The 24,421-nt window shown below is 30.3% G+C and overlaps 1 protein-coding gene across 3 annotated transcripts; it reads right to left on the bottom strand.

Moving 5' to 3' along the window:
- Positions 1–47: 47 nt before the first annotated feature.
- Gad1 (glutamate decarboxylase) lies at positions 48–24,343 on the bottom strand. Of its 3 annotated transcripts, XM_011632420.2 has the most exons (11): positions 24,105–24,343; positions 21,765–21,853; positions 21,067–21,157; positions 18,114–18,350; positions 11,680–11,996; positions 11,091–11,342; positions 10,364–10,431; positions 6,643–6,721; positions 5,268–5,417; positions 4,932–5,126; positions 48–4,784 (listed from the first exon to the last, which is right to left on the bottom strand). In XM_011632420.2, exons 2-11 carry the CDS (start codon positions 21,819–21,821, stop codon positions 4,611–4,613), a joined length of 1,620 nt encoding a protein of 539 aa, XP_011630722.2. In that variant the 5' UTR covers positions 21,822–21,853; positions 24,105–24,343; the 3' UTR covers positions 48–4,610. The 3 variants fall into 3 exon arrangements, with proteins under 3 accessions (XP_011630722.2, XP_088938440.1, XP_011630723.2); XM_089082314.1 differs by lacking the exon at positions 21,765–21,853 and having other exon boundaries at positions 24,086–24,343; XM_011632421.2 differs by lacking the exon at positions 21,765–21,853.
- Positions 24,344–24,421: the final 78 nt, after the last annotated feature.

Here is a 24,421-nt window from a genome sequence, read left to right as displayed (position 1 = left end):
GAAAAAAGAAACAAAAATAAAACATTTATAAATTATGTATTGGCAAATTGGGATAACAGCAGTTTATTAGACATTGATATACAGTGGATAATAAGGGCAATAGGTATAGGCGATATTTCGAACAACATATCATATGCAAACATTTCTACATCTCCGCACATATTTTTGACTTTCGCATCTCGCTCACGCATCAACGATGTTTTACGCATGTACATATATATTTTTCTATGTGTGTGTGTATATATATATATATATATATATATATATATATATAAATGTATTTCTCATTACAGTATACAAGGACAGCTTTCTTCTCGAAAGTATTTCGAGTTTTTTTCACTAAACACTAATTGATACTCTCATCGTTTGGAAGACATGGGACTTTGTTGTTATTTTACTTCGTTATCAACTTAGACTAATAATTAATGATCGATGACTTCTCTAAGGTCGGCGCGATAAATCGCCAATAAAGGAACTTAGCTCATAAATATTAGTGAAAGATGAGACTTTTTATCTTGTTAACATAATCGAAATAAATTTATTCGATTATATATATATATGTATTTCTCGTCGATGTAGACTATTGAAGAACATGAAATGTAGCAATAAATACTTTAACACAATACAACAATCAAGATTTAATATATGCAATTTAATAATTAAATATTAAGCAGAGTATAAAGAATGATACATGACAAGTATGCATTGTATGCAGAAACAATAAACTGTAATTGTATCAATGCAGTTTTGAAAATGTGCATGGTATTTAAAAACAGATTATATATATAATATTATAAGAAGAATTAAATATAATATTTACTTTAAAAAAAGTTTGTATGTAAAATTTTATATCGCGCCAACGATATGCAAAATATTCATACGTATTAAATTTTATATTTAACATTTTATTTATAAACTTTTTTGTTTACTGAATATCTACAAAAAAATAGTATAACATTCGCAATTTTAAATTGTACAAGTAGTATAATTTATTTAATATAATTTATTACTTTAATATTTTTCTATATTAAATATTATTTCTAATGTCTATTACATTGACCGCGTAAAAATTATGTGTAATAATTTATACATTGTAAAAGAAAATATTGCATCGAATATGTTAATAGATCTGTTACTTAATTATACAAGCAAATTAAATGTTTGGGAGTCTACAGGGACGAGTATACTTTCTGTACAAATATATCACTTTTCCTTAAAAAACGATCATTTACATGGGAATTAATAAGATGTGTGTAATTACGAGAGAGATTCGTTTATGAGTAGCATTGATTACTATGTCGGCAGTACCAACGACTATGACTAAAAAAACTTGCAACGCCGATAGAATTATGAATAATAAATAACAATGTTTTGATAGAGTTTTTTCTTTGCAGGTATCGTTTTGCTGGTCAGATGAATCGTTTAATTCATTTTCTTCTCGAAAAATACACTTTGTCCCTTCTTTGACGCATAATGATTGCAGATAAATTTGTTTGAACTCTGCGTCAATAAAAACAATTTAATCTTACAGTATTTCTAATTGACAATATTAATTTCTTGTTTAAAAATTGCCTTAGAAAAGTTTTATATTTTCTATATAATAATAAATTTATTTCAAAAAAATGTTTATTAATTTAAATTATTATTAATAAAAATTCGTATTGATTCGCTTTTTATGTGTACATATAAATAAAAGAAAATATATTTTATAAAGAATAAATCTTTTTATTCTTTTTTCTTTACTATAAAATATGAACTTATTTTAATGAATTGTTTTTCCTTGAATAAATTGTTCTTTTATCTTATTGGTGCAGAGTTCAGTATATACATATACATATACGTATAATGTGTTTTATATTTTACACATTATATACGTTTTATATTGAATTGACATTTTCCGTTATAATTCATCAGCCAAACATTTTCATTTAAATACGTAAGATCAACATTTCTTTGACATTAAATTACTGATATCAGGATATATCGATTGCTTTCTACTTCGATTAATCCTGCATTAATTTAATCCCGGAACTGTTGTTCCGGTTCTGAAGTTGCGGCTCTCCATCTAAATGTATTCGTCTAAGTGTGACTTAGGCTAATTGTTACGACGGCACGGCAGTCGTCAACAGAAAAAGAAACGCGATTAGTTTTGAAGATGCATGTGTACATAAATACACTTATATTTCTTGTATTACACCTAGATATTTTACTTACTTAAATATTTTTTTTGTTACTCCATACTGGCGAGTGAATCGAAATCTATAGAATTATTCCATTGAAAGTGTTGTCGAACAAATAAAGAGATCATGCTTATCATCCGTTACCATCAGTTTCCACAAATTTATTGTGTTTATAATGGATATTATTAAATTATAATTGTAAGATAAAAAATAATTGTCATAAATGTATAAGAGATAGGAAAGGATATAACCAATGTATATAATAAATTCATATCAGAAAATTATACACAAAGTTATACTTTTTCAAGAATTGATATGAAATTTAGAATATTAAAAATATATAAGACAATCAAATTTTTTATATAATTTCTTGCAATCATTACTTTCAATAGTATGTTTACAACATTTAAATAAATGGATAGATTTCTAACAGAATCAACAAATAAATTGTAAGTAGCAACCGTTTGCAAGAATATTCGAAAAAGCATGTACTTTCATGGGTTTGTGTTTTGTATTCTTAAAATTTCAACACTAAATATATATAATATATGCTTTGATATATTTATATATTTATACTTTATATATATATCTATATTAAATATATATTAATACTCTCCTTTTGATTAAAATTGTTTAACAGTAAATTATAATATACATATATTTTGTATATAATAGATGCAGTCCATCTCGTAACATTATCTTCGCAAACAATTGATAAATTGTAAACTCCGTCAATATCTCAACAAAATAACGCGCGATGTTAAATCTATTTTTTTTTTTATGGAAAGTAATGTTATATATGTGCTATCTATCCCTAATACCACGGTAGAATAGAAATTTTCTATTTCGTGGTTTTTGGCTGACGATTCGTTGCAAATCGTGCAATGGGACAGAGCGAGAACAATCAAGCTCAGAGAGATTATCTGTAGTGCTTACGATTTATGTCCTAGATAGATTTCTACACCGTCCGAAAACGGGTTGCCTTCGTTCAAGCGTCTTATGGACAAACTGCAGATTTTAGTTACGGTAATATTTTTATTTGAACGCGCACGAATTTAATTAATGTTGCACAGTTTTTAATAAATTTGTCAAATAATTTCAGTTATATAATTACATAATTTAAATTAATAAAAATCTCAGAGATATTTGAGGTATCTTAATGAACAAGAAGGAAGGAGTACCATCGTAAGACACAGTAAATGATGTACACAATTTTTAAATAAAATATACAAAAATTGTTAACAAAATTAAATATATTTATTAACTAAATATATTTTAATTTAACGTGTTCATAAATATAAAATATAGACAAGAAGAAAACATTCTTTTACATAAATTTAAAGAATCATTTGTAACTTGATATAAATTTCTCAAAATTAATATAATATAAAAGAGAGTAGTATATACAATAAAAATAAGATACTAATTCAAATATTAAACAACGTTCTATTCGCGTTTCAAGACAAAAATTTTTTTCATGTTTTGTTTAAAAAGCGGATGTATACTATTATTGCTTCAATTAACGAGTGATTAATAATTTTTTATCACTTGCATAAATATTATCGTGCATCGAGCAGCAAAAAATAATAAATCTGCATAGCTTACGGCCGGAAGCATTTTTAAGTTTATAACTTGGCTCTTCGTTTCTTAGATATGCCGTGTATTTCGTTTAAATCTAGAAAACTTATATACTACGTATATTTTTCGACGTGCAGGTAGCTGCTGCAAACTGGTCGCAGAATAAAGAAGCATTTAATTACACATTGACTCCTTACTAATATCATTCCCTTTTCCATTAATGATCATATTTATACCAAATTAAAATATTCTTCTGATGTACTAATCAACTATAATATATCGACTCATCTTGATTTTATAAAATATGTTGTGAAATGATGAATGAAAGTTTATATAGGCAAATGCATAATAGCTTAAAAAATACCATGAAAATTTTTTTTTACTCAATTTATCTAAAATTTAAATATTAAATTAATTAAAAATTAATTGTACACTAAAAATTAATTTTACACTACGTATAAAATAAATTATACAAAATAATAATTAATCATCTTTGTCATCTTTGTTAATAAATAAAACGTTATTTAAATAAAATAAATAATTACTGCTAAATATATTGCATCATCTAGATAGAAAAAGTAAAGAAATATAATTAGAGATAAGTTCAATATTTGTGTGTTTTTTTCTGTTGCATAAGTCGCTTATTTCATTGCGTTTTACGTACTGGTGGTTTTGTGACTTGAATCTCAAATTCTTATTATTATTTATTAATTCATTATTATTTTTTAAAACGCGTCGCGAAAATTGCGCTCCGACGAATCATGTAACGTATGCAGTTTTGCCAACGATGTATGTACCAGTCAATTAATTACTGCACATCGTACAATTAATGCCTATGTGTGGACAGATTTCTTACAAGTCATGGCCCAATCGATCCATCTCTGCCAGGAGAAAATCGACATCGGCCTCTGTTACAGCGGCACTGGAAATGATATTCCTGAAGAAGTTGGGCCGTCGATCATCTGGCTGGTAGCCAACCATCAGCGTACCAGCTTGCATCATGCGACCCTTCAAGATTGGGCAAATCTGAAATCATAAAGATTTCATCGTAAAGCTTTCTTTTATTATAAAATTTATGCAAAAAGAATTTCTGAAATATTCTTAGATCAATAAACTTGGCTAGATTTTTATTACAGATGTTGTTTGATTTTTTTTTAAATTCTTCAAACGCACTTCGCCCAAGATTTTTATCCTTTCCGCAGTATGTGGCATATTCCGCACGCGCGTGGGTAGATACCAAAAGCATATGTTCACCAATTCAGGTTCGAGAATCAAATAATACTTGTCAGGCATTTGTTTAATCCTTCTAACCATGTATTCCGTCAGTTCCATCAGCCGATCCATATGTTTTTCGAAACCCTCTGTGCCCTAATAATAAAATAATAGATTCATTCTTCAGTAAAGATTTAAAAATACTATAGAAATAGTCTGTTATTATAAGGAGAATGCCGAGCGTAACGAGAAAGCATAAAATCGGCTTTCTATAACAATGAATACTGGATTTTGTACCTTGGCGCGCCATTGCAACCAAAGCTTGAAAATGTCATTGTGACGTCCGCATTGAATGACCTTATCACCAGTGTCGAACCTCACGTCATATAGCTTGTCCGTCATAAACAGGTATTCCGCGGACATTTGGTTACAGCTGATCAGTAGCCCCTGCAAAATGGAAACAGCTCTCGCTTTCAAAACAGACGAGAGACGGGCGCGTACAAACATTTTTCCGATAACGAAGCGCGTTTCCGGAATTGTTTCACGTGGTTTACGATTGACAGGCCGCCGGAGGAGGAAGAGGGCGAGTCCGTCTGGGTCGATACGACGCTTTAACACATGCGCGTGAGGAGGAATACTCAGGATATTGAATTTACAAAATGGCGGATATTCCGCACCAATATCATACTCCATTATTGGCTGCTATTGTTTGAATAAGATTACTTTTTAGTCGCTTTTTCAAAGCTTATCATAATTTATAAATGTCCTACATCATATAAAGAATTTTACGATAATTTATGTAACATCGACGAATACTTATCTCTAAGCTAGGAAAAAAGATCTTTCAGTTTTGTCATGTTTGTACGTTTTTCTTCTTACTGCTGTCTTTAAATATTAATACGTGACAAGAATGTAAAGAATAGGCATTGAACTAGTCTCGCAAACATATAAATGAATTAATATTTTTATACGTCTGATCTGTATAAAATAAACCAACGTGACTGTCATTGTTAACAAAGCATCCCTTGGACACTACACTTCAACATCAACGGCCACGCAGAACGCCCGATAAAAGCACGGTGCGTTCTCCCCCGGATATCTCGCGGCAGCCGGTGCACGGAATTTTAATATCCGAAGGGGAAGTTCGGAGTTAGCAATAACTGAATCGCGTGGGGGGATGGACCCTCCCCGGCAGTGCGGTGTAGACGGACGGCAACATATGTTATCTCTTAGTTTAATTAAATTCCTGTAGTGCCGCTCGCCCTGGCACGTAGGTCTACCCCTCGGAATGCGACTAGTGCTGTCTCGTTGCCCTTGCGCGATGCAGGAATTTCAGTACGCTCGATAACAGGGGGGATTCCTAAAAGTGCAACGTCTTAGACGTGTCGTGAATGCAACATTGATATTCTTTCGCGAATACCTTTTATTGCTTTATCTGGAGAGCTATTTTTCAACGTTTTGATTGTGTCAGAATAAAACATTAAAAAATAAAACATATCAGATCTCGAAATATAAAATTTTCGTGCGAGAAGATATTGATAATAATCCTTAATAAAACACTTGTGAATTAATTCCTAATAACTAATAACAATTATTTCTGTAATTAATAAATCTTTTCCTGTCATATTTCGGAAATATTATCTAATTAATAATATATAACTTTATAACTTACGTCTTCCTTAAAGTGAATAGTGGAACATTGAAGCAAAGCTCCCATAAGTTTATGAGGGTTCCATGTTACTGAATCAGCTCTGAAAAATCATATATTGTTGGAATTTTATAAAAGATTTCAATTTTCTTTGGTAATTTTTACATGTTTAAAAGGTAATTACATTTGTGCAAAAAATTAATGTTTTTGTTACTTTCTGAAACTTCATTAAATTTGTAACATAGAATCAAGTTCTATAAAAAGATATTCTTTTCATTATATAATTGAAAAAAATCTCTGTGATAACAAAATATATCAAATGGGCCGTACATTTTACGAAAAGTTATGCAAAAAATTATGCTTCTTTGCCTTATCAGCAACCTGTCGAAGCGAGCCTCGCCGAGCTGACTGAAAAAGCTAGCCGACCTCAGCTGGTCGTCAAACTCTTATCCACTCCCACGGGAACCAATAGGGGATAAAATATGAGTTATCTTCCCGCCGTGCCACGGAAGGGGGTCTATCAATTCGAGAGAAGAGCTATTAATATAGCCACGGGACCGGATTTAACTCCCTGGTCCTCAGAGACCCACTCCGGCGGTAAAAACTTCTAACCCTTCTTAATCCTTGAAAAAGCATTGTGATATGTGAGAATTCACATTCACATTCCTCGACCCGAATTTGTGGTGGATTTTAGATATTTTAACGATTAGTGGTGCATAAAATTATCAGGAAAGAAAAGAGAAAAACATAATAAAATATAATAAAAAACTAAAGATTTTTACAACATATTTTTTAGAAATATTTAGCGTACAGAAAGCTATGAAATTTAGCTATTAATAAAAACTGTAAAATAGCTATTTTTATTTTCTTTATAAAATTTATCTTTAAATACACAAGTTGCGTGCTGTATGATAAATGTTTGATACTTGGCAAGTGACATGTTTATCGCGACATTGGCCCCGCGTGTTGGCTGAATGTCCTGTGGATGATACGAGGGTATTCTTGAAGCACCCTTGAAGCGCGATTCGTGTCGTTAGCAGACGCTGTCCATTATTTACTCATGTGCATCCTTCATGTTGCAGATCGAGACATACTTCTGTTTGTTTGATTTTAACAAATACATAATATTTCCTCTTTTATAATAATATATGTTAATTCTAATTTTTTATTTATTTGTCATAATTTCTTATTAATTTGATACTGTCAAGAGCAAAATGGATACCATAAAATATTCTTTATTTTAAATTTAACATTGATGTATTAAATTAAAAAAATTTTTCATAATAATTTTTATATAAGATATTACCTTAGACAAGAAGTAATTGTATACATTTGCTTGCAATTACTTTGTAATTTGTCATTATCTATAATTTGTTAGTAATGAATTAAAATTAAAATAGGAATTTATACCGTACAAAAGTCTCATAAATTCTTCGATAAATTATGAATATCAATTTAGCATAAAAGAAATATTACAAATTCAAAAATTTTTTCTTTGCGTAAGATGCACAAATCGTACTTGAGAAGCGTGTACAAAGCTCGAGTGATTAATGCGATTCGCAGCTGGAGCTGGCGCACACAGCACCCTTCCATTCGCTTTTAAATTCGTCCAAGGTGCCAACCCCAAAAGCCGCTCAATATATATTACAGGGGATGTTAATTACCCGCACCCCAGCGTAATGTACGTGCACTATGTGCGGAAGTTCTATGTTTGATAGTGCGAGCATTACACTTCCAATTCAGTAATGATCAAAGGAAGTTAATCTCTATCACTCTATCAATATATTTTTGTAACGCAAAAGCAAAGATAAGTCTTATATAGAAATACAAGTCAAACATTTTCTTTAGAAAGTAGAAGTTATGAAATATTTCTGTAATGACGAGGATTAAATAATAATTAGATTTTCTCAAAAATTAACGAGGAACTAGAAACTTGTAATTAAGAACTTGGAATTGGCTTGAAGAAAGTTGAACACGTGGTCCGATTTCTATTCTTAACGAATGGCTTGAAACGTACACTCTCGAACTTTGAACTTTACGTGCAATCCACAGCCTTCTCCGACTTGTCTTTTTGAGCACGACCATTTCAACTTTACCGTGAAGATAAAATAGTGTTCTTTCTCGATTCTACGCAATCTGGAGCGCGGATGTGAGAGGAACCGAGAGGAAAGAGGACTAGCTAGAGAATGAGGGAGGCAGTTCTCTTTGTACGAGTTTAATCCGGCATTGTCAAGGCACGGGCTTTTATTTCAGGCTTGCGGAGGAAGGCACGATGGTGGCACAGCACCGTGGCGCGTCGATATAAGAGGAGAATTCTGTTCTGCAAATGTGCTCCAGGGAACTGATCCAGCTGTTGCTCATGCGTCGGATCTTTCTCTGCGCGCCTTTCGTTTGCCATTTTAATCAAGACTTCCAGGAAGGAAGTTCTCGTCGCAGTACAGTCCATGCAGAAAAATCGTGGACATGCATCTACGATCGACGTACAAAAAGAAAGAACAATCTGGACAATTGCGATAGTTTTCAAATAAATTTTAGATATTGGCAAAAAACGTACGTAACGAAATTTTGTAAAATAAATATAAAATGAGAAATGTTTTGATGATATAAGCTTGTTATGATAAATTAATAATATAAATTAATAATATAATTAAAGATAAATTAATAATATAATTAAAGAAAGCGCATTATTATTATTATAAATGTTATAAAAGCTAAATACAGTTAAAATATTTCTGTTTATTTTTAAAAGATGTTATACTCTAGACGGATTGATCTATCTCTTTTTATACGTAAATCATTCCCGAGAGACTTCTCGCACCGATTTTCAGGTCAGGGATTGTCTGAATTGAGGGAGCAGATGCGCCTGGATGCAAATCGTGGATTAATCTCGCCAACCCCCATGTATGTCTCGTCCGTACCCCTGACCCCTATCACAGCTTGATGGGTTCGCGTTTACAAGGTGAATCAGAAGTTGCGGATTTTCTCGCGGACCTTTTAAAAATATAATTGCTTTTAAAAATATAATTTGCTTTTAATTCAGCCTGTTTAAAAATTCAGATGAGTGTCGCATTTTGTCACAATTCTAACATTATAAGCCAAAAATAAGATTTCTATAAAAAGTATTTTTTATATGAGAATTATTTATTTATAATATAAGAATTTATATTATAAATTTCTCATTATTTTTTAATGCTTATTTAAATTTGTCATAATAAGATTATTATTAACGCAATGAATCTCTTTACATTGCTCGCACAATCTAATGCCAGCCCCTAGTAGCATCCTAATCGCGGTTTATGTGAGCAATACATTACAGGCTGACTGCCTTCGACCATTCTCATGTAAAATCATTCGCAACGCCCGACCTTCAAATCACAACCATCTCAAAAGAAACATATTGATTTTATCTTATATACATCAGGTTGGAGACGTTTTTCAGAGTGGTCCATTGTAAGCTCAACTGAGCTCCAATAAACTATAAAATCCAGTAGATCTTTTTTACATCAAATATATTTGCATAATATTCAGATTCAGATTCAGTTACGAAAGTTAATAGAATTGTAATAAACATATAAAATATTGTAAAAATAATACATGCACATATAAAAAGAATAACAATATTTGATTTGTAACAATATGATGAGAAATTAAAATAATTTAATTAATAAATTGTTAATTAAATTTATATCTTCTTTTTTATTACATATACTTTAATATTAATTAATTTTAGTAATTTAACACTCACCGTTCGATGCCGGTCAATCTCGGATGCCTGTACTTTCTCGACAGAAGCAGTCCACCACCCCAAGCCGCCTATAACAAAGATTCATTATTTAATTGAATACTCAATAATAAAATGTGAAAAATTAAAAAATTCACGAATGACAAACATAAATAAAATATAAGCTTTCTTTAAGTACTTTTTAATCTCTGACTTATAAATCCGGTATTTTCCGAATTTCCCGTATAATTTACTCGTGAATGTAATACTGGTGAAACTTCTGCCGCTTCCCACATTTATTATTTACGTTAAGGTTCTTATGCGTTTGGCATTTACAGCTTAAATCGTGTTTGAATGGGCTTGATTACGTAAGCGTATCTGATATAAAACGAATTTTACTGTTTAAAAGAACCTTTGAGGCTATTTAATAAATTAATATCTTTTTTTATCATTTGTTATACTTATAACTTTATGTGATTAATTTAATTGAGTATAACATGCAATAATAAGTAATAATCAATTATGTTTATCTCGCTTTATATTACAAGTTATATATTACAAGTTATAAAGAATTATAGAATTATTTATAGATATTGCTTTACTTGATATTCTATATAAATATTAAAATGTTTAAACAAATATTGTGTTTAAAATTATGTGTTTGATGCACTATATTTTAATACAAATACACATACACAAAATAAATATATATTATGTATTTTTATATATTTTTATTGAAAGTATTACTCACGTCGACATGAAGCCAAAGATTATATTTTTGACAGATATCAGCGATCTCCATGATTGGATCGAAAGCACCAATAACCGTTGTTCCTGCAGTGGCATTTACGAAGAATGGTATGTGACCTTTGGCTTTGCGTTCCAGGATCAATTCCTCCAATTTGGATGGAATGATGCGACCGCGCTCATCACTAGGCACCATCACGCAATTATCCGTACCGAGGCCGCAAACAGACGCGCATGATTTCACAGAATAATGGCACTGTAGACATTAATAATCCATACTAATGATGGATAACCTCCTAACCCTAATCAGTTTCCTCTTATGAGAACATACGTTTAATAAACTTTTTATAACTTACATCATTTTGACAGAAATTATATTAATTTCAACTTAAAAATATAGATTTAAATTTATTGTTTAATAATGATTACGCAATGTGCAATTTAATTATAACTAACTAATTATAAATAACTTTTCCGGGGTTTATATTTTTAAATAATAGTTTTCTTTTAAATAAATTTTGTTAATACAAGAAAAATTTTGAAAGTAAAAGAACACGATTTCATCAAACATTTAATTAAATTCGAACACGAACCTGATCGGATGTGAACATAACCAACTGTCCTCCGATAGCTGAAAGTCCTTTTTCTTTGTAGTATGGAAACATCTTGTGTCTGGCCGCAAGAAAAGCGTAAAGATTGCTAATAGACCCCCCTGGTGCGAGAATGGAATCACCACAATTCCAGCCTATAAGCTCGCGCATTTTTTGTAGAACAACATGTTCCATCAGAATAAATACGGGAGCGATTTCATAGGTAAACATATTCGTGTTTGCTGTCGCAGTCAGCCACTCGCCAGCCATAGACACTAAATCGAGACCGCATGATAGTTGATTGAAGAAATGTGGATGTCCTAAAACCAAGAGGAAAGACTTTCCTCAGAGAAAATTGCAGAGAAAAGAGTCATATCTCATATAATTTTATTAAAATGTCGCTAAAATGCGTATCCCTGTCGAAACTTATGCACAAGTGATGAAAAAGTGTAATTACTTCGTCGTATAAAAATAAATTATTATGCCGAGGTTGCAGTGATTGTTGACAAGTGACTCTTAATAGCAAGGTAATTAATAACGCTGACGTGGCACGTGTTCGAATATTAGTGCGACCTTGTCTGTCGCGTAAGTTAAAGGCACACTAGAGGAAAGGCGGCAGGAGAGAGATTTAAGCTCTTCCCGAGTACGTTGTCATCCGCTCGGCTGAACATCGCGCGAGGATCAGGCTTAATGCTCCTATTCGATGGGAGCCCAACCTTCTGATGCAACTAGGGGAGCGAATTTTATTTTCTCTCTCTTTCTGACACTTCGCGTAGACACTTCAGCTTTATAATCCATTACTTGTGTTACACATTAAACACATTTAATTTAAATCAATATTAGAATGTTCATAAAAAGAAGAAAATATTACAAAGAAGCTATTACAAAGAAGAAAAAGATAAGTATCACGACTGAAGAAAAACCATTCTCTCATGTGTTCTCTCCCATGTTTCATCTGGAAACAATCAATAGTACAGACATCATATAAAGGAACCCCACAAACACTATCACCTTTTTTAGGATAGCGCAAATCTCTTGATCCTTGAAATATGATGGATTCACTTCATTGAATATCCGGTATCGAAAAGCCTTTGACCCTTGTGTGCTCGATAATCTTATGCTTTATTACACAATGCGAACAGGTTGGTATATCAAAGGTATATCGTACAAAAATAAAATGTGCTTAAATATCTCGAGTTTATATTACAAAAATTATAAAAATTATTTTCACTATCAGACAGAAATGTTTTATACAATTATCAATAATACTATTCCGAGTTTATTGCAAATATTAAATAGAATATGTTATCTATTTAACCGTAGATATACGCTTTAATTTCTTGGTTTTACGTAATGATTGACATATGGCATCACAAACTACGGACATTCCCCTTCACCGGCGACTATAGTCTGGGATTCGACGCGTGGTAAAGTCGAACCGACGTTAAAGGTCTAAGAAGGATAATCTCCTATTTTTGGAGGAGAATTCTCTCACAAACACGGGCCACGTATTCCATTAATGGAAAACGATTGTGCATAAAGTGGTAGCAAAAGTTTCTTAACAAAGATTTTTATTACCGTGCCAATAAATATTAACGATATCTGCTCATCAAATCTGTTTATATATTTTTTTATAATCTCTATAATACAAATTAATAAATAAATAATACAAATTAATAAAATAATAAAATAAATAATAAATAATACAAATTAATAATACAAATTAATAAAATAATAAAATAAATAATAAATAATACAAATTAATAATACAAATTAATAAAATAATAAAATAAATAATAAATAATACAAATTAATAAAATTTTAAAAATTTATAATGATTGCATATAGGTTTTATTTTCTCATTTCTTTCTTTAAAAGAAAATGTCAAATGCTCCAGAATCATTCTACACGAATAATACACGAACGTCGTTGATCGAAGCAAATATCAACGTTCCGACAGAAAAATCGTGTCAGACACGATATCAGACAGTGGTATTTGAGCCGTTTGTCGTACTGTTATTCGCAATTATCTCGGTCCGTGGATCGTGGCACGCGTCCGGTCGAGGGGGTCTGCGAGAAGACGATCTTCTCTCTTTTTCCCGTCTAGCAGGAGCGGCAGACTCGCACTTTGACCAAGGGTGGAGTAGGGTTCGATGATCCGAAGCGCCCGCATTTTGCGAGTCACACGCGTCGCTGCTCGACTAGATTGTTTGCAGAGGCTCTCAAACGCTGCACGCATATACTATCCACGAAAAACAAACACGTGCGGCCAACTGGTGCAAGATAAGCCGCTTTTCGTTATGCAGATTTGTGTCGCAAGTTCAGGGTTGCGAGGACATTCTTTACATTTTTTGATGGAAACCATGTTAATCACTAACCATTTTGCGTTATTAGTTGATATTGTCGTTTTTTATTTGTAACATTTATATTGTACGTAATTTTTGAATATAGATGAATACGAAGAATTAAATAAACTAAACACCAATGTAATCTCTTTGAATAATTCACGATAAATTGATGGTACAGGTTCGAAGATGTGAATTTTGGTTATTTTTTTTTGCAGTCGTATTTTTGCGTTTAACTGAATTTTTAAGATTAATTATGTATTTAGAATTCTGATTTTCAGTTGCAACACAATAAATAATTTGTCTCAACCGGACAGTTCGTCGTAGCGATTATGCTATTCAGGAAATCATTTTCCGACTAATTTGCTCCTGCCCTCGTGTAGTCGGGAAAAAGAGAGAACGTAAGGAGAACCTGCTCCAAGCAGGCTGTGGTGATATATTATAGGGTTTGGGATTTGTATAGAGCGAAGTGTGTAACTCGAGCTTAACATTAATACTGCGCAATCAATCATACCGTTCATAAGGAAAGTAACATTGTGCCTGGCATTCCTGTTATATTACATCTATAAAGCATCTTGCAAAATATTATGTCGTAATATGCTATCTTTATATCGATTTGGTCATGTTATGAAAAATTACAACTTTCATTTTACAGCTAAAACATACAAGTATTATTTCTGAAACGAGAAATTTATATCAGATTAATTCTGATAAACTGAAAGTTAAGAAATGTATCTTAATCTTATTATTACACAATAATAAACTTTACAAAATTATAAAATTTTTTCTAATCAATTAACTTGTAGTAGATAAAATCTAGTGCTTTTTTATCTTTATAATCAAATAAATGAGTTACATATTTTAAACGTCTGGTATGTTTGATCTTTTTCGACAGAAAAAGATCATCGTCGAAATATCTCTCACGTGATACGGCGTTTTTCGCATACCGTGACGAACCGATTTGCGCATTCCACGAACTATCGATATCAATTTAAATTCCTTTGTACGATGCTGGAGTTCGATACTACGGTACTAGAGAGCTTCGCAAAATACTACTATTCCTATATCGTGTAGTATACCACCCTCGGCAGCCAGATTTCACTCCCTATTTACTGTTTCCCCTCTACTAAGAAAAAAATCATGCAGAAATAGCTCTTAATTACACCAATCCTATTGAAATTTACCACCCTGTGCAATAATGCCACGTGCAAACTTACCCTAGCAATAAGTCTTTTTATACTATAACTGTAATACAAATTTGGACAATTTTTAATTTAAAATTTAATAAAACATTATATCTCTCACGATTTCCTGTATTATTGTAAATATCGCTTTATGTAAAAATTTAATAGTTGTTTACAATACAAACAATTGTAATCTATGAATAAAAAGAGATTACCTAATCTTTTTATAATAACAAAAATATCAGATAACAGAGATTATGAAACATTCTACGATCAATATTTGGCACTCATGCATTGTTATGTGACCTAGAAAGAGTTACATTCAAACGTGTAACTCTTCAGCTTCATGAATGGATTTTCGATATGTCACAGATTTCTCGCACTCGTACAAATTCTTTGAGTCACAGTAAATGAAATCTAAATCTTTGTATGATTGTACTATGATATTGGATACGTGATTCGAATAGTTTTGTACAAAAGCGATTATTTTAGAAATTTTATCATTTATACTATTTTATTATTAATAAATACGAACGAAGCGATGTTGTATCCAATTAATATAAAATATATTTGAAATAAACTAAGTATCACATTTCTGTTATTTCAATTAATTTATATTTTAAATTCCTATTTATCGATATCTTTATTTTTAATTGTATATATTAGATTATCTAGATTGTTTTATCAGCCATAGCATTATTGTCAATATTTATTAATAAACTATTTTACGTTTTTACTATAATTATCGACAGCTTTCAACATATTTTTGAGATATCCGCCCTTCCAGAAGAATGATTTCTACATCGATACACCGCTTGATATTCTTCAGGGATGGAACATTTTTCTGGGAGTTTTCTGCTAAGGGAGCCATCCTTGCCCCCCTTCTTCCTCCTCACGCTCATACCCGATATGCGAAGGGTTCTTGAATCTTGCGGCATATAATCTAATAACGAGTTTTTGTCAGCACGTATCGTGCACGCGCCCTTCGATACCAGGGGGATGGATCACGCGGCCCTCGCTTCCTTTTACATGGACTGCAGACAAACGGGATTCCTGGCCTAAGTTTAGTTAGGTCTGCTCCATTGTGCATTACCATCTATTCAAACCGGTAATCGAATCCTACCGAGATAGCAAACTTTCGCACGCCATGGGAGATTCGCGGTTGACTTTTGGTATTTCATCGAGCCTCTATATTACTATCAACGGCTTCAACAGATTGACATTATTAATACAACATTTCCGCGAATTGAACTTATCCACATATAATGGATATATATATTTCGCTTTTTATACATTATTGAAATAAAATTCCCAAAGAATATTTACTTTGTATCCTATAAAATTTATAATAAAAGATTTTGTAAAACTAAACGTGAGAAAAACTAAAAAAAATTTAATAATATTTAAACAAATTAATCTTCTTAACACAAAGTATATATATATAAATATTTAATTAAATATTTGTTACTTTATGTTAAAAGAATAAACTTGTTTTATACAAACTTATTAAAATTTCATTAAGAGTAGTGGCAAAATCTAGTTGATAATTATCATCAAACATAAAAAAATTTTTACTTTACGTACTAAAATATTTTTTAAAGTGATCCATGCAAACATGTGAAAATAATATAAAAAAACGACCTTTTTATAAAATGCTCTACTATTTCCGATAATGTAAAAAACATAACATGGAGATATCTATAACTTTTACCGTATGTCCCTGCCTATTTATTACAAACACGACGTCACTATGTCTATTTCGAGGGTTAGCCGATAGCCGTCGGATTTCATTGCCGGTGTCTGTCGCCACCTTATCTTCACCCCTGTGAGCGCGTATGCTAAATTGAATATGAAATTATGTGGCTTATCGCCCTAGGGGGTAGGAACGTGCGATAACGCGGCGTTAAAATGCTTTTTCCGACAAGGGTGCTTGCATTTTTGCAGTATTTTTTTATCTACTATATCAGCAACATCTTGCATTTAATCTTGATACGAATTCTGGAATAATTTTGATGCATAAATTCTTTTATTGTAAAGAAAGTAATTAAAGCAAAGTTTAATATATTTAATTTTTTATTATCTTTAAAACATTCAGAATTATTTAGAATTAAATATTAATTAAATAAATAATAATATTTAATTTTCTTATGCATATGTACAAAATTATTTTAAAATTTCTAGAAATATAGAAAATGAAATTTTCATACATAATAATAAAAGTCAATAAGAATCAAATAACTTTAATATTTTGTCCATACATGTCTCTTTCTGTAACAGTCACCAATTTTGAATATAAACTGTTTAAGACACGAATAGAAAAAGTTTCTCTAATATAAACATTTGCGATACTTGAAATATTCTAAATATTATAAGACAAAATTATAGATTTAACTTGCAAAGTGAGATTTTATTTTTTAATATTAATAATTTTTAATATTAATTTGTCATTTTCCAAAAATCTTAAACTTTCCATTTTGCCGTTTCTTCTTCTAAAATTTACTTACGATTAGATCTTTCAATTATTATCATTATAAACAAAAAATCCATCTTAGGTTGCATGTATCTCACTGTTTTTAATTTGTTATTAAAAATTCAAAACCAATTATATTAAAAATAAAATAAATATTCACACATTTATAATCTAATTTTTATTAATACATTATTGAGACAATTAGATATTATTTATTAGATTGTTATTAAAATTATATTATTAGTATCATATATTAATATATTATATATTATTTCTATACATTTATAATATTACTTAATTACAAATTATAAAATTTATTAATAACAACTTTTGCTTATAGATTTAACAAATTATTTAAAAATTATTCGAAAATAATAGTTACTATCTATTATTTAATATATTTAAAAAAAATGGAAAAAGTTTGAATATCATTCTTACCGGTTTTTACTTGATACTTCAAGGTTGTGGAACAATCCAATAGAAGTTGTTGAAGACTTAATCCGGTATCAGGAATTTCTAAATCGAGTAGACGCATCATATCCGCAGGATGGTGAAAATCAAGGATCTTCGCATTTCTATCATTCGTTGATTTGACAAAATCTAACAAGATGTCCACCACCTTCATCAAGAACTCTCTAGTGGCCGGGTAACCTTCTGCATTGTGCGGCAGAATGTCTGCGAACAAATTGAAAAATTGCAAACACAAATTCTTTCTTTTCATTATTTTATTCGTTAAGTAACATTTATGTAAAAACATATATGTAAAAACATATAATAAACATTAATATAACACAATCATGCATAAATTTAATAGTTATTCATGATTTTTTTAATGTTTTCTCAAAACAGATTATATATATTATATGTAGGTTAATATTATTTTCAAATTTGCGTTCTGATAATATTTAAAAATAGAAACGGATAATGATATACAATATTGACGTAGTACTACGATAACTCTCTTAATTGTTGGGATCAAGTGAAATCTTTTCTACTAACGATATCGATTGGTATCGCATTCACAAGATTCTTTCGACTGATATTTCGATATGTCTGACCTACCCATTATAACTTTGATATCATCCTTGAAGATAACGCGTGACTAGAATGATTTCACCTCATCAAACAATTGAAAGTATAGACCTATATTGACACACTCTCACTTGTTTGGTGGGATGACACCATCTTATTTATATTCTTCTTTCTTCTTCTCTCCTCACAGCATCTCCTTTATTGATCTTGATACTACTTTCATTTATTAATACAATGGCATGCAAATTATTGCAAATTATTACAAAAATCATGCGTAATTCAATTGTTCCTCAAATAATACAACTGTTAATTCAAACTTCACATAATTAATATCAGAAATTAATATTAAAATGTATGATAAAGCTCTAGAAACTAATTTTATACATTAAATTTATTAAATTTGTATAAATAAATTATAAAAATTATATTAAAAATAAAATATATGATTTTCATACAAAAGTTTAGTACATGCTATTTATATAAAATATCAATATTTTTTTATGCAATGTCAAGCAAAGCGCTATAAAAAATATTACGAAAAATATTACGATGTCTCTTAATATGTATGTTAGCTAGATCATTGAATCATATAGATTCAATGGAGACAGAACGAAGTCGTTGCAATAGAACATCAATGTGCTCATGGTAAAGCCTGGGTAAATTGAACTGTCCTTCTATCGCGACGCAACCATAAAGTATCCCATGAAGTAAACCATCCCCTCGTTTTCCATTGCATTAAGGTGATCCCATGGATAAACAGCGAAGCTACTATGAGACTTTGCTTTCAAATTATTATTTAGCATTTAAAATAGTGGTGCGTACGAGATTTTCTAAGGAAATATAACAATAACATTGTTATTTTTATTTTAACATAATTAATAGTATTGCGCAAAATATATTTTATGTAAATGTATTTTATGTAAATGTAATTTTATTATCTTAAATATATACTATTTATATACCGATAATGTTATACAAAAACATAATTAATCAACAAGTTTTACGAACACACTACTTTATTAGCTTAATATAAACGTAAATAATAATTTTATTAAATCTTTGGCAATGAAATAAAAATTAATTTAAGCTATAGTTAATGTTTAATCGAAAATGTAAATTTTTAAAGATAGTTTTTCTTAATAATATTCAATAATATTTCAATAATATTTCTTTCAAAAGATTTTTCTCACTTCGACTGATAAAAGTATTTTTTCAATGATCATAAGAATACTAAATAAAAGCTGGCTAAAGAAAGAAGGGCGCGCGAAAACTTATGGTGAATTGCCTTGAGCCTATGGTTAGACAAGAGAAATCCCCGGCTCCCAGCGGTCGAATCCAGCTAATCCGGCTCCATCAATCTAATGTCCAAAGACCTCCATCTTTTTCTCGAGGTTTATACAACTTTTCAAGATACAAACAAGCCCATAGCTATCACTCAAGCTTTCATTACGTTATAGGTCTCATTTAATTAGCATCTATTCAAGTAACTCTTAATTCCTTTTAATACAATAGAATGTGCACTAATAATTCGTGTATAATTTTAAATGCAACAAATATAATTAATTTATTTATAACCTAATTGTAATTCTTAGATTTGATATTTTGATTTCCTCAAATGTATCGTTAAGTTCATAAATATATCTACGTATAAGTCGCTTGGTACCAGATGTGTTTAGACCCTCACATTTCGACTTTAATCAAAGCGCTTTTTGGGGATCGTTACACGTGGCAATTAGTCACGCCGATTTATAAGCCAGATTACAACGTTAATTTATAGTAATACTAGAGATTTCTCATTACGACGTAATTCACTTACGTTCTCAAATAAAATTCTCATTACACGTAATTTACGATTACTAGTTGTTTAAAATAAAAAGTATTCTTTGAAGCAAATCCATTAAGATATTCAGAGTTCTATAAGCGGCACGCGCGTGTCGTTATCGCCCGCTAACACTTTCCAAACGACGAAGATGACAAACCCTTTCGTCTCCCTGCGGCGTGTAATCTGTCCTCAGCCACTCGACACCAACCTCTTTAGAATAATTCTAAATCCTCTATTATTATGCACCCTTCCGACCCACAAGCCTCACGAAATCAGGACAATATTGTGACTCTTGGATTTTGCGCTCAAAAAGCCAAGTCTGTACTTGCATCGAATATGTCAATGTAATACTGATATTTCTCATCATTGGAATTGCAGTTTAATCAAAAATTTATGAATGAATAAAACGGCGTGTTTCATGCATATTTATTAATTGTTTGTAAAATATTTTTTTAAACTCATGCAATATTCTAATAAAATTTATTAAAAATTAATTAAAAAATTAATTTAAAAAACTCTCTCATAACTGTCACTTACCTGAGTACTTCAAGTTGCAATGCTCTTTAGAGAGCGAATACGTGTTTTCGGAGCTCATTAGTCTGGTAGGCGAATGCGTTCGTGCGAAATTCTGAAATCCAAAGGAACAAAATTTTTTCTTCTTAAAACGCACTTTCACTTATGTGTGATGTTTATTTAATTGGATTATTTTTTTTTTAAATATTAAAATTTTTAGACAAAAGTTTTATTAATTAAATCAACTTAAATTTAATCCGCTTATATATAAACTAATACATAATAATTAATATCGGCAATCGCTTGCTGAAAACCAAGGAATTAACACGGTTAGTCTAAGAATCCCTGATTATAGTTACGATTGAAATCAGCGAGACAGGTCTTATCGACAATGTTGTCACCAATACTATACTCGTCGCTGAGTGTAGCCGAATATATACTCTTTTACATAAATATTAGTCAGATATACATATCACTGATTTTCGTCCAATCATTACCGCTTGAATGTTGATCAGCATTACGAGTTAATATAACATATCTACTAAATGTGTGAGATTATTCCTTTATAAAGACGACAAACTCATTGCTCAACCAAAATATAAAATAAGGACATTTTATCTTAGCAATAATAATTGAATAAAAATAATTGATGAAGACATTGTCGATGTCGACCTCATTAAATGAGCAGACGTAATGAATGATGTGCAATGTGGATGCCTTACATATAAGTATTCCTTGATCGCTGTGATTTTAGTGCCGATCATTTGCACATTGTCCATGTCTCTGCTTGTGTCCCTCGCCTCAACAGTTCCTACAACAATCAACAACAGGTTCCGCTTCAATCACGACGTACTGCGGCGTCGAGTCTTCGGCGAATTTCAGCGTGATTGCGAAATTATTAATTAAGCGAGAATCGCCGTAGTAGCCGCGATAGGCTGAGCGACTGAAGAAACATGGACAGAGAGCAGTTTGTCGTCTTTTTTTTAATTAATTCCTAGAACACAAAGCTTTAGCACTTTCTCAATTACACCAAAATATACATTACAAGTTCTAAGCAAATTAATTCCCAACTTCTTCTCAATAAAATTATGTATGTTTTCGAAATAAAAGAAGTAGTAATATCTACCAACAAGTCTTTAAGATTGACTTTTTAAGATCAATACATTGAAGATACATAAAGAAATAAATAATAGAATATAAAAAAAATAATTATATAGTAAATTATAATTGTTATAAAATACTAATATAAAAAGAAAAATGCAGGGAAATAAACATCAATATATAGAAAAGCTTTTTAAAATATAACAAATGGCAATTAAATTAAAGAATAAAATTTATAAAAAATATAGAAAAAGAGAAATAAAAAGTAATCAACTAAAATAATACGACATTAATTAAGTAAAAATAAATTACAATGTAATATCTCATTAAAATGAATGCAAAAAATAAACGACTATTCTTGAATATGCTAAAAGTCACTTCCTTTGATATATTGGTTTGATATACAGCAAAAAACTTTATAAATAGATAATAGCAAGAGGACGGATAATAACAAGAGGATATAGAGAAAAAAGTAGACTGAGGAAGTACACAGAATTATAATTAATCATGTTATTATTATAGATTATTAGATAAAGACAAGAGATTAAATTTACAAGTCAGATACGATAAAATTGCGAACTATAATGATTAAACAAAGGAAACGATAAATTTTAGCTAATTATCTATTATAAAAATATAAACTATATAATTAAAAATAAGCAAAGATGTATCATTAATTATTTTTTTGTGTTCTAAGTTTACTTAAAAGATAACCTTTTTCTCAAACAATCTGATCGCTTTGCTCTCTGAATTAATAGAGCTGAAAGTACATACACCACTCAATACACACACACACACACACACACACACACACACACACACACACACACACACACACACACACACACACACACACACACACACACACACCACACCCCCCCCCACCCACACACACACACACACACAGAGGCACACATATACATGAGAAGTAAACTGGGAAAAATCCGAAAGACGTCCACTTCCTTTATATAATATTATAACATGCAACAGAAGAAAATTTGAAGAAGAGGTTATTACAATGCTATGAAACATGCATGATTAATGAATATGTATTTAAAAAAAGAATATATTTTATTAAATATTAAAGAGCTTTATTTGTTTTTTATATCAATACATTGTAACTTCTTCCTTTTAAATAAAAAAATATGCGTAATTTACATTAAAATGTAGAAAATTTAAAAGAACAGAAAAAAATAAATTTTTTTTAACACATGAAGTTCTAATTTAATAATTTTAAAAAGATCAGCAACATTATTTTATTTTATGTTTTAACATTTTCTTTTGTTTTTTCCAAATTTAGTTCTTTAATTCTTTACTTCTTTATTTCTAACATATTGGGCTTATTTTAGATTTTATTTTTGAAAATTTGAAAAGATTTTTATAAATCTATAAGAAAAAGACATATTTTTGCATTTAGAAAAAGATTATTATAATCATCATAATTGTAAATTAATAATACAAAAATTATAATTTATAAATTCTTAACATTTTAACAATTGTAATAATAAATAAAATTATGTACTTAAAAATTGTAAATTATTTATTTAAAAATGGCTGATTTTTGTGACAAAGAAAATAAAAATTATAAAATCTATCGTAAATACTGAGAGATCTAACATACTGAGAGATCTAATATTATTTTAATAAGAAACATTATTAATTTACAATTTAGTAATTAAATTTTACATTTACATATCATAAATTTCTAATTTTGTGATTAATATGTATTTATTATTTCTTTTAGCATTAAAAAGTTTCTTTTCTTAACAGCAAAACCATTTAAATTATTATGCATGTTTTAAGGCCAGCTGACTTGCATTGATTTCAAGAATTTCTTTAAAAATATACATTTAAATTTTTTTAATATACAACTTTTTTCATACCTATAAATATTATATTAAAAAATAATTACAAAATACAAGAACAAATAATCTATTTGTACCTTTTCATCTTGCACTTACTTAATCCTGCTTTCTTCTTCGTCGAATCTTCTATGCGGTCTCAACTTTTGATCTCAACAGGGATTTAGATTTTGTCTTGTTAAATTAGTGAGATTTTAAGCAGAATAGAGTAGATTTTAAGGGTGAAATGCCGACGGAGAGGTAAAGCGATGACGGGCTTCAGGGTGGTTTCCAAGGGACTGCTTCGTGTCGAAAACGCCTGGACGACTCTCGAGCTTCGGCCTGACTCGGCCTGCCTCGAGTCTGCCTGACCTAGTTTCATCTCGCGCAACCTACGCAGCCATCCTCCCCTATCGGGGGTGCTTTTGCGTAGGCGT

Source organism: Pogonomyrmex barbatus, unplaced genomic scaffold (assembly GCF_055798465.1).
Source record: "Pogonomyrmex barbatus isolate J1 unplaced genomic scaffold, ASM5579846v1 scaffold6, whole genome shotgun sequence".
NCBI lineage: Eukaryota > Metazoa > Arthropoda > Insecta > Hymenoptera > Formicidae > Pogonomyrmex > Pogonomyrmex barbatus.
This window is presented reverse-complemented; position numbering and strand designations above follow the sequence as displayed.